At 37.7% G+C, this 13,116-nt stretch overlaps 1 protein-coding gene across 5 annotated transcripts in view; it reads right to left on the bottom strand.

Annotated features, from left to right (window-relative positions):
* syne2a (spectrin repeat containing, nuclear envelope 2a) overlaps positions 1-13,116 on the bottom strand; it is a 238,090-nt gene that overhangs the window by 101,934 nt on the left and 123,040 nt on the right. For all 5 annotated transcript variants that reach the window (XM_061987178.2, XM_061987177.2, XM_061987182.2 and 2 more), the window contains 6 exons: positions 8,387-8,536; positions 6,239-6,415; positions 5,839-5,994; positions 5,599-5,748; positions 2,743-2,913; positions 2,535-2,656 (listed from right to left, as the gene is read on the bottom strand). In XM_061987178.2, coding sequence (XP_061843162.2) covers positions 2,535-2,656; positions 2,743-2,913; positions 5,599-5,748; positions 5,839-5,994; positions 6,239-6,415; positions 8,387-8,536 — 926 coding nt within the window. The remainder of the gene's footprint in view (positions 1-2,534; positions 2,657-2,742; positions 2,914-5,598; positions 5,749-5,838; positions 5,995-6,238; positions 6,416-8,386; positions 8,537-13,116) is intronic.

Genomic DNA, 13,116 nt, shown 5'->3' with positions numbered 1-13,116 from the left:
ACAGTCCTGTCCTGAGAACGAATGTTCTGAATGTGTTTAAATATTATACTATATACATATATACAGAAGCATTCAGACTGTGGGTGGAAAGTAAAAATTGCACACAGAGAGGTGTTAAACTATAAAATCAGTGCCTATGAGAGTTCACCATGGTTATGGCTTTAGGGAAAAAAATTGTTCTTGAGTCTGTTTGTCTTAGACCTGATGACCCTGTAGCTCCTTCCTGAGGGCAGCAGGTCAAAAAGGTTGTTTAATTTTTTTTATATATTTTTTTATAAAAGTCAAGATAAAATAAATGTTGCTGGCAAAATTCCATAATAAGGTTGTTTTAATCAAATTAGGTACCCTAACCCCCTTGCAAAAATGCAAAATGGTCCATCCCTCCTGGTCGCAGCAAACTCAACACTTCACTGTTCATTTAACACGGACTTCACAAAAGCGCACATTTACTATATAACATAGTACATCTATTTGTGGCAGCATCGGACAAAGTTATGTTTAAGTTTTCACTTTTGCATCCTATACAACATTACTGTAGTGCAGGGGTCGGGAATCTTTTTGGCTGAGAGAGCCATGAAAGCCAAATATTTTACATTGTATTTCCGTGAGAGCCATATCATATTTTTTAACACTGAATACAACTAGATGCGTGCATTTTTAAGTAAGACCAACATTTTTAGAGTACAATAAGTCTCTTATTCTTTTTAATAACATTGTTATTCTGAAGCTAACCAATAATAAATAAAATAGTTCTTACCATTAATAGGACTTCTTGAACAGGTGGGGTAAAAAACGGATGATGGATTAAAATGCATGAAAATGTTTTATATTTTGAACATTATTTTTAACACTGTGATTACCAGCGTAATTGTCATTACTTATCGTGTTAAGCAATGTCAGCTAAGATTCATCTGAGAGCCAGATGCAGTCATCAAAAGAGCCACATCTGGCTCGAGAGCCATAGGTTCCCTACCCCTGCTGTAGTGCATTCAAGGACCCATGATCATTTTAAAGATGAGATTCCAAAACATAGGTGTCACTAGTTTATAAAGAAAGGGGCGGCTTTACCCTCAGTGGATGGACTAATAATTATCATAATACTGATATTATTCAGGGGTCAAATAATAAGCAATAGTAAAAAAAAAATTATAAATAAAGACTGAAATTGGGCACCAAATAATTATTTACTAAACGTAATTGGGCATCGTTCTTTGTACTTTTGAACACTGACATGTTTTGCACTATGAAACAGGAATTGTGTTTGTTGAATATTTACCAAAAAAATGTAAAATACAAAAACAGAAAAATCTCTAATGGCTTCATTTTGAGTTGTTGGTTCAGTGTGTCTGCCTGCTGGGGTATATTTTTTGTACTTTTTATTTTATTTTTTAATATCTTTAAACCTTGCATGCCTTCCCCGTGTGTTTGTACCCATACAAGATACTGTAAATGTCCCATTTTTAGTACTTATTTTATTTTTATTTTTTAATATCTTTAAACCTTGCATGCCCCCGTGTGTTTCTACCCCTACATGATACTGGAAATAGAATTTATCTTTGGAGATGTATCTATCAAACAAATACTTGTTTAGGGCCACAAAAAGCCCAGAGTTGCTTTCTGGAAATTGAATAAAGAACATGTTATGGAATTTTTGGGCCTGATCTAGATTTCTACTAAGTTACCTTGCATTTAAAATCCTATGTTACGACCTTCAAATACATACCATACAATACCATAACATACATCAAAATCCCAAATTCAGTGTCTTATAAAATGTGAAACATTGTCAAAAAGTTGAATATTGTAAAGTGCTGTACTGGTTCACATTCTAATCAGCAAATTACATGACTATGCCTAAAACTATATTAAAAATTGCTGTCAAAATTAACATAGGTCCTATGTTCACCAAACATAAAAAAGGTCTCATTTCCCAGATTTGTTCACGCCGCTTCAGCGAGAAGAGATGATCAAATGGTCGCTTTCTAATGAAAATCGCTAGCTAAAAAAGCCTCACCCTGTGTATATATACTGTACCAAGTCGGGGTGTCAAAAAAAATACATTTTTGAGATTAATCGCGATTCTTAATTGATTCATAAAAAACAAACATCTATTTTTTTTATTTTATTTGTCCTGATCAGCCACTCAGGCAAATCCTATTTTTAATGTAGATGCCCATATCTGCTATCGAATTTTATTAAACAAGAACAGTTTTCTTTTAAGTAAAATATACATTTATCAGTGCTTTTTATGTATTTTATGGAGGAATGTAGTTAATCATTGAACTGGCACTCAATATTATTTAATAAAGTTTTGATTTTGAATGGAGAATCAACTCTGAATCGAATCGTTACCCCCAAGAATTGAACGGTGCCCAAAGATTCACAGCCGCAAAACCAAGAACAACTTCGTAACAAAAAAATGCTTTGCTACAGATCTTTTCATAAGATATTTTTGTTTTTCTTCAAGAAACAGAGCATGACGTCCTAATATAACGCCTATGAAATGTTAGCATTTAACGCTGCGTGTTACTGACCGCTTTCGCTCTTGTTCCACTCGTTCACCGAGCAATAGAGATGTTCTACCGTCAAGATTCTGAAATGATTTGTTGATATCTTTCCAAAGCTCTTCCCCTTTTTGGACCATTTCCTGCAGTTGCTGTGCACATAAAATATTGATGTATCAAAATGTTAGACATGAATGTGAAAACATCTGTAATGTGACACGTGACGCGCACTGTTCACCTGAATGCACCCCATGTGATCTTCTGTCTGCTTCAGTGAAAACAGATGTGTTCGGTGAAGCTGCAGGATAGAGCGCACCTGACTGGCGCACAAAGAAACCTCCCTCAGATTTTTGTCCAAACAAGACCATTCTTTCTCATCCAACTGCAAGGCTGGATGCAACGTTTGGATCTGCAAAATAGCACACAGAGGAGCAAGTTGTTCATTCAAAGCCCATAATAGCATGCATTTTTTTATGTTTGTACAAAAATGTTTTGACGTGTGTTACTTAGCTTTTTCAAGTGTCATTTAATCCATTTTCACCAAACAACCACTGAGTAGGATTTATTGCAGGAAAACATTTTTAAAAAAAAGTGTTTTTGTTATGAGGGCAAGTGTTTTGGCAGGCTGGGTCATAGAAACCTTACTTTTACTTACAGAAAAAAACTTATTCTCGTTAGTTTTCTCTGACTTAATCATTAGGCACCCTTGAACTTCCCAGGAGAGACAGCAGCTTACAAAACAAATCGAACCTGCTAAGTTCAGTTATGTTTAAAGTAGGGCTGTCAAATTTAACAAGTTAACTCATGCGATGAATCACAAAAGAAAATAGCATTAATCATGTATAAAGGCTGATTAATCACGCATTTATTTTGGCCCCACATGCTCCTTTACCTTAACCACAATTCTTAACTGAGAGTTACTGTACAGTTACTGTATGGTCAGTGATCAGGTCAATGCTTACATCAGTGCAAAGATAAGTGACTCAGACGGCTGTGCTTGCCGGCAAATTTTACTTCATAACAAACTCTCATGGGACTTTAGATAAAGTTTTGAATATCGAGGTCGATTTGTGTCTTTATTATGAAAGCTTTTTTTTTTTTTTTTTTTTTTAACACTGAATTCATGTAACCAAATCTTTTGCTTGTTCATTTTGTGAACTGTTTTTTGGGGGGGTTTTTTAACATCAAATTATGCTGACAATTTAATTGAATACAAATCTAAATGTGTGTGTTTATAAATGCAGTCTAAAATACAGTGTTTTAAAATCAATCCATCCATTTTCTACCGCTTATTCCTTTCGGGGTCGCGGGGGGTGCTTGAGCCTATCTCAGCTACAATCGGGCGAAAGGCGGGGTACACCCCGGACAAGTCGCTACCGCATCGCAGGTCCAACACAGATAGACAGACAACATTCACACTCACATTCACACACTAGGGCTAATTTAGTGTTGCCAATCAACCTATCCCCAGGTGCATGTCTTTGGAGGTGGGAGGAAGCCGGAGTACCCGGAGGGAACCCACGCAGTCACGGGGAGGACATGCAAACTCCACACAGAAAGATCCTGAGGCCGGGATTGAACTCACGACTACTCAGGACCTTCGTATTGTGAGGCAGACGCACTAACCCCGAGTGCGTAAAATTAAGCGTAAAAAAATAATTGTATAAAATTCAGTGTGAAAATATTCTGTGCAAAAATACTCCCTTCTAGTAAATTAAGACTGAAGCAATCGATCATGTTTTAGAACCAGCCAATAAGGTGCTTCAGTCTTAATTTACCTGAAGTGGGTCTTGAGTTTTGAAGCAACAAATATTTCTGCACTGAATTTGTATACTTTGATTATTTTTTTACACTTAATTTTTCAGGACTGAATGTACTGCACTGAATTTTTTATGCTCTAATTTCTTCTTTCTTTTTTTTTTTTACACTTAATTTTTCGGGACTGAATTTACTGCACTGAATTTTTATGCATTGTTATATATATATATATATAACATTTAATTTTTCAGGACTGAATGAACGCACTGAATTTTTATACTATAATTCATTTATTTTTTACACTTCATTTTTCAGGACTGAATGTACTGCACTGAATTTTTATACACTGAATTTTTAGACACATTTTGTTTTCACACTTTACTTTTCAGGACTGAATGTACTGCAATTAAATTTTATACACTGATCTTTTTATACTATATATTTTTTTTTAACACTTAATTTTTCAGGACTGAATGTGCTACACTGACTTTTTATATTATAATTTCTTTTTTTACACTTAATCTTTCAGTACGGAATTTCCTGCACTGAATTTTTATACACTGTTTTTTATACTATATATATATATATATATATATATATATATATATTTTTTTTATTTTATTTTTTTTTTTTACACTTAATTTTTCAGGACTGAATGTACTGCACTGAATTTCTATACACTGATTTTTTTTATACCATTTTTTTTTTTTTTACACTTAATTTTCCCAGGACTGAATGTACTGCACTGAATTTCTATACACTGATTTTTTTTTTTACACTTAATTTTCCCAGGACTAAATGTACTGCACTGAATTTTTATACACTGATTTTTTTTATACCATATAAATATTTTTTTACACTTAATTATCCAGGACTGAATGTACTGCACTGAATTTATACACTGTTTTTTTTATACTATATATTTTTTTACACTTAATTTTTCAGGACTGAATGTACTGCACAAAATTTTTATACACCGATTTTGTATACTATAACTTATTTATTTTATTTTTTTACATTTGATTTTTCTGGACTGATTTTTTCTGCACTGATTTTTTTTAATTTTTTTTTTACAAGCGTCCCCCTGGCATCACGCTGCGCCCCTACAGAGGGACCCACCCGCTATTTGAGAAGAACAACAAAGTATTTTGTAAGTATAAATACCTAAAAAAAATATCCAGAAAGAGTTTTTTCATGGAATAGAAGTCCATAACGATATTACATTATTGGAGGCTCACTGTGCCAGACTGATATTCCTTTTGTATGATTTGCTACAAAATTTTCAGCACATTTTGAGACTCATCTCTAGCAAGTATGGTCTTTTTTTTTTTTTTACCTGCAGAATGAGATCCTCACAAGCCTGGCTGACAGTCTCAGCCTGTTCCCAAAACGCAACATCACGTGGGTGCTCCTTTTCAGCAAAAACACGTGAGGCTTTCAGTCCCTGCAAAGCTGCAACCACCTCCTTTACTCTTCCAACAACAACCTGGGGAGAAAAAAAAAAAATCACAGAATATCAGCTCCAATGGGGAATATTTGGGTGCAAATGTGAAACTTGCATCCTGTTTGTGTGTACCTCCGACTCCGTCAGAATCTGACGAGTCAGCGTTTGACTCTTGGACTGTTTCCACTGATTCAGATGTTTTCTCTGCTGTTCGACCGAGCGACAAAGACACTGCAACTGTTGCTCTCGGGCTGCAAAAGTGTGACGGACCTGAGCATCTGCACGAATCTATATGAGGAATCAATCATGACAAAACCCATCTTAAATGAGAAGGTTTAAAATAGCTTAACAATTCACAGTATTACACCATTTATAATTCATACCACTTGACATCAGTATTTATATAGGGTAAAGTAACAACACAATTATTTAAAGGAGCAAAGCAGGTGAAAGACCGTGCTCCGACTTATGTATATTCTTGGATATGAATAAAAATATTGAAGTGGAGGAAAAGGCATGCTGAAAACGAGACCTGGCTCTCCAGCGCCCCTTGCAGGTGAAGCCACTTTTGTCTGAGAGCACCAATTTGCTCGGCATACATTGTCCGCTCAGAACAAAGAGGCTGGACATCTACTTCCACTGCTCGAGGACCAGTTTGGGAGAGAAAATCCAAAAGAAGCTGCCCGTTGACCAAAGATGCCTTTAATGCCTATGCAAAGAATAGCAACAGAAAAACGAAAGATACATTTTACTATATGCTTAAAATTAGTGACGTTGAATAATGTGTGCAAATGTAGATAAAACACTAAAGTTATAGCATTGGATCTCATTAGACTGTGCAGCTGTACCTAATAATTTGTAAAAACCTGGTGAGTGGCCTTGTGGTTAGAGTGTCCGCCCTGAGATTGGTAGGTCGTGAGTTCAATACCAAAGACTACAAAAATTGGACCCATTACCTCCCCGCTTGGCACTCAGCATCAAGGGTTGCAATAGAGGGTTAAATCACCAAAACGATTCCCGAGCGCGGCCACCGCTGCTGCTCACTGCTCCCCTAGTGTGTGTGTGTGTGTGTGTGTGTGTGTGTGTGTGACTATTAGTGGTACTTTAACTTTAAATGGTAGTGCAATGTGTAACTCTATGGTCCAGATCTACCAAAGGTTTGAGTGTACTAGAACAGGTGCAAACCTGATAAGGCACGCAAAGCTGATCTACCAAACTCGTGAGCAGAGGATTGCGTCTCTAAGGGAAACTGCAATTTTTTGGAATGTCGCCTATCATTCACAAACCTTATGTAAGACAAGAACACGTTTTTCTTTTTTTATGCATTCTAATTTGTAATGTACTGCAAGTAGCCTACGAGGTGGCTAACAATGCAGCTAATGAGAGTACTATATTGTGCCCATTAAGCCCTCTATAAAATTAAAAAAACGCCAACAATACTCTTTTTACATCTTGTGACATATTGAGCCAATGAGCTGCTGCATCGCCTCCAAATTGGTAAAAGTAAATTATAAATCATGCTTCTCGCTCGTACAGTAGAGTAGAAATGGTCAACTTAGACCTGGAGATGGCAAGAAAGACACAAAAAGACACTTGTTTAATTTTTTTTTTTTTACCTGTGTGAGAATTATGATTAATACTTTATCTAAACTGGAAGATATAAACATCCCATTCGTCTGCATCCCAGTGAGAGCAGACATGATACTATAGGTGATTGTTTTATGTTCTTAGTTTGTATTTCTTGTTTAGCTCTAGCAATACTGCTACTTGGTGGATCTGCTTATCACTCAGCTTCTAAAACTTGTAGCTCATATTCTGTATATTCAGGCTCAAAAATACAAGGGTCTGGATCATCATTTGTCCCAAAGTAGTTGTCGTATCTCAAAGTCTGCATGATTAGTAGTGTTGTTGTTAATGGAAACAGCAAACATTGTGATGCATCTGTGAAATTAATATGCTGTCGAATGCTTAAAATGACCAACATTTGTAAATATTGCATGTTAATAAGAATGTGCCTGTTACTACATTACATATATACTTAGTGTATATATAAAACAGAGGTTTTTGGAGGTTTTACAGCACCTTATAGGCGCAATAGACACAAGGACTCTCATAAGCTCCATTGTTAGCTGACTTTTTGTACCTTTTATTTACGATTCAGAATGCATAAAACAAAGAAAAACATGTGTTCTATATGCCTTACATAAGGATTGTGAATTATAGGCAAAATTCCCAAAAAAGTGCTGTTCCCCTTTAAGGGTGCAAAAAAACAGAGCGCAATCCATTTAGCGTGTCTGTCTTCATTAAAATGCATGATACATGCTAATTATCAGAATGCTCAAAACACGTAGGAGAAGATGCAAATCATACCCATTAGCAAGCGCAAATACACGCAAATGTATAGTTTGCACACACATTTTAGCAATCTTTTTCTTTAACATGTATTTCTGCCTAGCAACAGTTAAATGCTCCTTTTGTGCTTTGCACATTGCAAGTGAGATGTGTTTTAGGTTGCCAGAACAAAAGGTGAGGATATGTTATGCTTAGCGACTGAATGTCACAGTCCATTTAGTCATTCTAGTGTATCTAGATGGAGTTGTTGGAAATACAGGAAGCTGATGAACTCTGAAGTAGAACAGCTCATTAAAGAGATGGATGGTGAGTAACTAGGGGATAGTACCTGGTAGTGCTGCAGGGTCGTAGTGATCTGAACAGCGTCTGTGTCCTTGTGGTCCTCTTCTCTGTGCTGGTTCAGCTGGAGCTCCGCCTTCTTGAGCCAGGACGCCAAGTCAGACAGCAGCTTTAGAGGTGGCCACGCAAGGAGCAGCTTCTACAGTAAATACACGATTATCATACACTGAGTGCAAGTTCATGTTAATGCAGCCCTGTCAAACTATTCAATTTTTAAATCACATTATTGAGTGTTGCTTTGGATTCATTTTGATAACTCAAACTTTTAAAAACATATTCCTTCCTGACATCAGTGGATATTTCCATTTATGGTAGAGGTTTACCCAAAGAGCTTGTACATGCACATGCATTCTTTGCTGTTGACATGTCTAATGCAAAGTAACGTATAGTTCCAACTAGAATGCATATATAAGTGCTAAAAACTACAAAATGGCTGACAGGAGCGAGACGCAGTTGAAAGGGGCTTTTTTGGCCTGCAGGACGACTTTGGCACGTAAATAAGACCACTCGCAAAAAGGTGCATTCTGAAGAGACAGTCTGAAAGACGCTAGAACAGGGGTGTCAAACTCAAATACAGAGTGGGCCAAAATTTAAAACTGAACAAATTAACCTTTTAATAGGGACCCAAAAAAGTTTTGCATTGAATATTGAACAAGCAAGGCTTATATAACTTTATAGTGACATGCAAAATCCAGTTTCAAATAATAACAATAATAATTAAAAAATATCAATGGCATATCAAATAAAATTTAAATAAAAATTGAATGCCTCTTTTCTATTTGCAGCCTTCTGAGGTAAATATCAAAATAAACTTTTTCCACAGGCTAATAATAAATTTGAAAATAAAATAATGAATGAATCAAACATTCAAGCCTTGAAGTAGCAAGAGAAAGTGCATTAATAAAACGTTAATTATTGCTCAGTTTGCGACACTGATTTGCTTTAACACTGAATAGGGAACAAGCAACGCTTATATAACTTAATAGTGCAAAATCAACTTTCAATAAACAAACAAAAAAAAACATCAATGGTATATTAAATAAAAAAAATTAAAACATTTGAATGCCTCTTCTATTTGCAGCCTTCTGAGGTATATAAATGATAAATGATACATGGGTTATACTTGTATAGCGCTTTTCTACCTTCAAGGTACTCAAAGCGCTTTGACAGTATTACCACATTCACCCATTCACACACATATTCACACACTGATGGCGGGAGCTGCCATGCAAGGCGCTAACCAGCAGCCATCAGGAGCAAGGGGTGAAGTGTCTTGCCCAAGGACACAACGGACATGACTAGGATGGTAGAAGGTGGGGATTGAACCCCAGTAACCACCAACACTCCGATTGCTGGCACGGCCACTCTACCAACTTCGCCACGCCGTCCCCATATCAACATTAACTTGGTGGGCGGGGGCGGTGTTGGGGAGGCGGGGTTTGGTGGTAGCGGGGGTGTATATTGTAACATCCCGGAAGAGTTAGTGCTGCAAGGGGTTCGGGGTATTTGTTCTGTTGTGTTTATGTTGTGTTACGGTGCGGATGTTCTCCCGAAATGTGTTTGTCATTCTTGTTTGGTGTGGGTTCACAGTGTGGCGCATATTTGTAACAGTGTTAAAGTTGTTTATACGGCCACCCTCAGTGTGACCTGTATGGCTGTTGATCAAGTATGCCTTGCATTCACTTGTGTGTGTGTAAAAGCCGCATATAGTAAGTGACTGGGCCAGCACGCGGATTGTATGGAGGAAAAGCGGACATGTTGTTGTAGAGGACGTTGAAGGCAGTGCCTTTAAGACACGCCCCCAATAATGTTGTCCGGGTGGAAATCGGGAGAATGGTTGCCCCGGGAGATTTTCGGGAGGGGCACTGAAATTCGGGAGTCTCCCGGGAAAATCAGGAGACTCAAGTATGAGTATTAGCGGTGAATGCGGTGTTACAGCGGCACCGCCGCTGTATAATACGGCGGGCCAGCTCTAATGTTAACTTGATATTGCCTCAAGGGCCAAATGAAATTACACGGCGAGCCAAATTTGGCCCGCAGGCCAGAGTTTGACACCCATGCGCTAGAAGATGGTCTGTAAAGAAAATTAAGTAAAATTTTCGACCAAACAACCATCATTGCATGTTATGTAGAGTTGTAGACCACACAGAAGTGTTTTAAATATCGGAAAAACAATCCTAATATGACCTCTTTAAAAAAATAAGTGTATCGGTACAAGGGTCCCTAAAACAAAAAAATGTTAAAACTGATAAAACCGTTGCTATATGCAAATACTTAAACAGTGCTGAAGTACAGCATTAGCAAAACGTGCTCATAAGTCAGTTTGAGCCTGGGTAATGTCTTTAATAGCTTGTTTCATTGATAGAGACTTGACACTGTACAGTGTTATAGCGAACGAGGGACATGATAAATACAGTGGAGCCTCGGTACAAGTCGACAACATTTTAAGAGCTGTAAAATAAAGAAAAGAATGAAGCAGATTTGTGCCAATTGGGAAAATGTTATATTAAGTCTGTTTTTATTGTGAGTGGGTTTACAAAGTTCTTCAAGAGTAATGTGTTACACTAATAAACATTGATATGGTTTTGTATGCTATGTCAAAAGCAACACAAAGACTTGCTTACTGGTCTTTTGTAAAGTACATATAATTAAAGATAAACAGTGCCACGTTTAAAGAACTGACATCCAGTAGGATCATTTATAATGTAAAATTTTAATTCTACTTTAAACAATAAACTATACCAGATTGCATCAAATCATTAGATTTTAAAATGAATCGTTTCTGAATTGTATTGAACTCCATGCATGTAGATACTATACGTATCAAATCAGTGAATCATCCAACATCATAGAGATGCACACTTTAAACCAAAACATATTCAGATGTAGAATATTTGTAGTCAAGGTCATAACTGGTAAGGTACAAATGAGGTGTCCTCCCAATTCTCAGATTTTGCTCTCAATCACAGCGTGACTGAAGTTGTTTTCCCTCCCTGGACTGGAACAGTTCACAGAAAGCCTAATTATTTTTGAAAACTAGCAGCTCTTGATAAAATGTCCTCAATTTAACAAAGGACTAAATTATCATGCACAAGAGAGTTCATTCATCCATCCATCCATCCATTTTCTTCCGCTTATCCGAGGTCCGGTCGCAGGGGCAGCAGCCTAAGCAGAGAAGCCCAGACTTCCCTTTCCCCAGCCACTTCGTCCACCTCCTCCCGGGGGATCCCGAGGCATTCCCAGGCCAGCCGGAAGACAGTCTTCCCAACGTGTCCTGGGTCTTTCCCTTGGCCTCCTGCCGGTCGGACGTGCCCTAAACACCTCCCTAGGGAGGCGTTCGGGTGGCATCCTGAGCAGATGCCCGAACCACCTCATCTGGCTCCTCTCGATGTGGAGGAGCAGCGGCTTTACTTTGAGCTCCTCCCGGATGGCAGAGCTTCTCACCCTATCTCTAAGGGAGAGCCCCGCCACCCGGCAGAGGAAGCTCATTTCGGCCGCTTGTACCCGTGATCTTGTCCAAGAGAGTTCATCTGATTGGTAAATATACAGTATCTGACAAAAGTCAGTGTACCCCTTACATTTTAGCATTTAGTTTAATTTCTATTATTATCCCCTTTTATCTGAGTAGTCTGTGTACAGATTGTATAGCGGCATAAATTTACAATTCACTGGAAATGACTCAACACATTGTTGTCTATATATCTGGCAACAAACGAGTAGCAAGATAACAGTGGCAGAAATAGTGATAGTAGCATCATTATCAAAGGCTACATTGTCGAATCCAAGTACATCAAAGTTTTATTTCTATGGTATATATTGTATCAAAATGGTTGTTGCAATAAAAGAGCTACTTTCGTGAGAGATTGTAAACTGATATCAATGTACAAACCCCGTTTCCATATGAGTTGGGAAATTGTGTTGGATGTAAATATAAACGGAATACAATGATTTGTAAATCATTTTCAACCCATATTCAGTTGAATATGCTACAAAGACAACATATTTGATGCTCAAACTGATAAACATTTTTTTTTTTGCAAATAATCATTAACTTTAGAATTTGATGCCAGCAACACGTGACAAAGAAGTTGGGAAAGGTGGCAATAAATACTGATAAAGTTGAGGAATGCTCATCAAACACTTATTTGGAACATCCTACAGGTGTGCAGGCTAATTGGGAACAGGTGGGTGCCATGATTGGGTATAAAAGTAGACTCCATGAAATGCTCAGTCATTCACAAACAAGGATGGGGCGAGGGTCACCACTTTGTCAACAAATGCGTGAGCAAACTGTTGAACAGTTTAAGAAAAACCTTTCTCAACCAGCTATTGCAAGGAATTTAGGGATTTCACCATCTACGGTCCGTAATATCATCAAAGGGTTCAGAGAATCTGGAGAAATCACTGCACGTAAGCAGCTAAGCCTGTGACCTTCGATCCCTCAGGCTGTTCTGCATCAACAAGCGACATCAGTGTGTAAAGGATATCACCACATGGGCTCAGGAACACTTCAGAAACCCACTGTCAGTAACTACAGTTGGTCGCTACATCTGTAAGTGCAAGTTAAAACTCTCCTATGCAAAGCGAAAACCGTTTATCAACAACACCCAGAAATGCCGTCGGCTTCGCTGGGCCTGAGCTCATCTAAGATGGACTGATACAAAGTGGAAAAGTGTTCTGTGGTCTGACGAGTCCACATCGCAAATTGTTTTTGGAAAC

The sequence above is a fragment of the Nerophis lumbriciformis genome, linkage group LG26, assembly GCF_033978685.3.
Source record: "Nerophis lumbriciformis linkage group LG26, RoL_Nlum_v2.1, whole genome shotgun sequence".
Classification (NCBI taxonomy): domain Eukaryota; kingdom Metazoa; phylum Chordata; class Actinopteri; order Syngnathiformes; family Syngnathidae; genus Nerophis; species Nerophis lumbriciformis.
The sequence above is the reverse complement of the archived record's forward strand: the minus strand, read 5'-3'. Positions and strand labels throughout refer to the sequence as shown.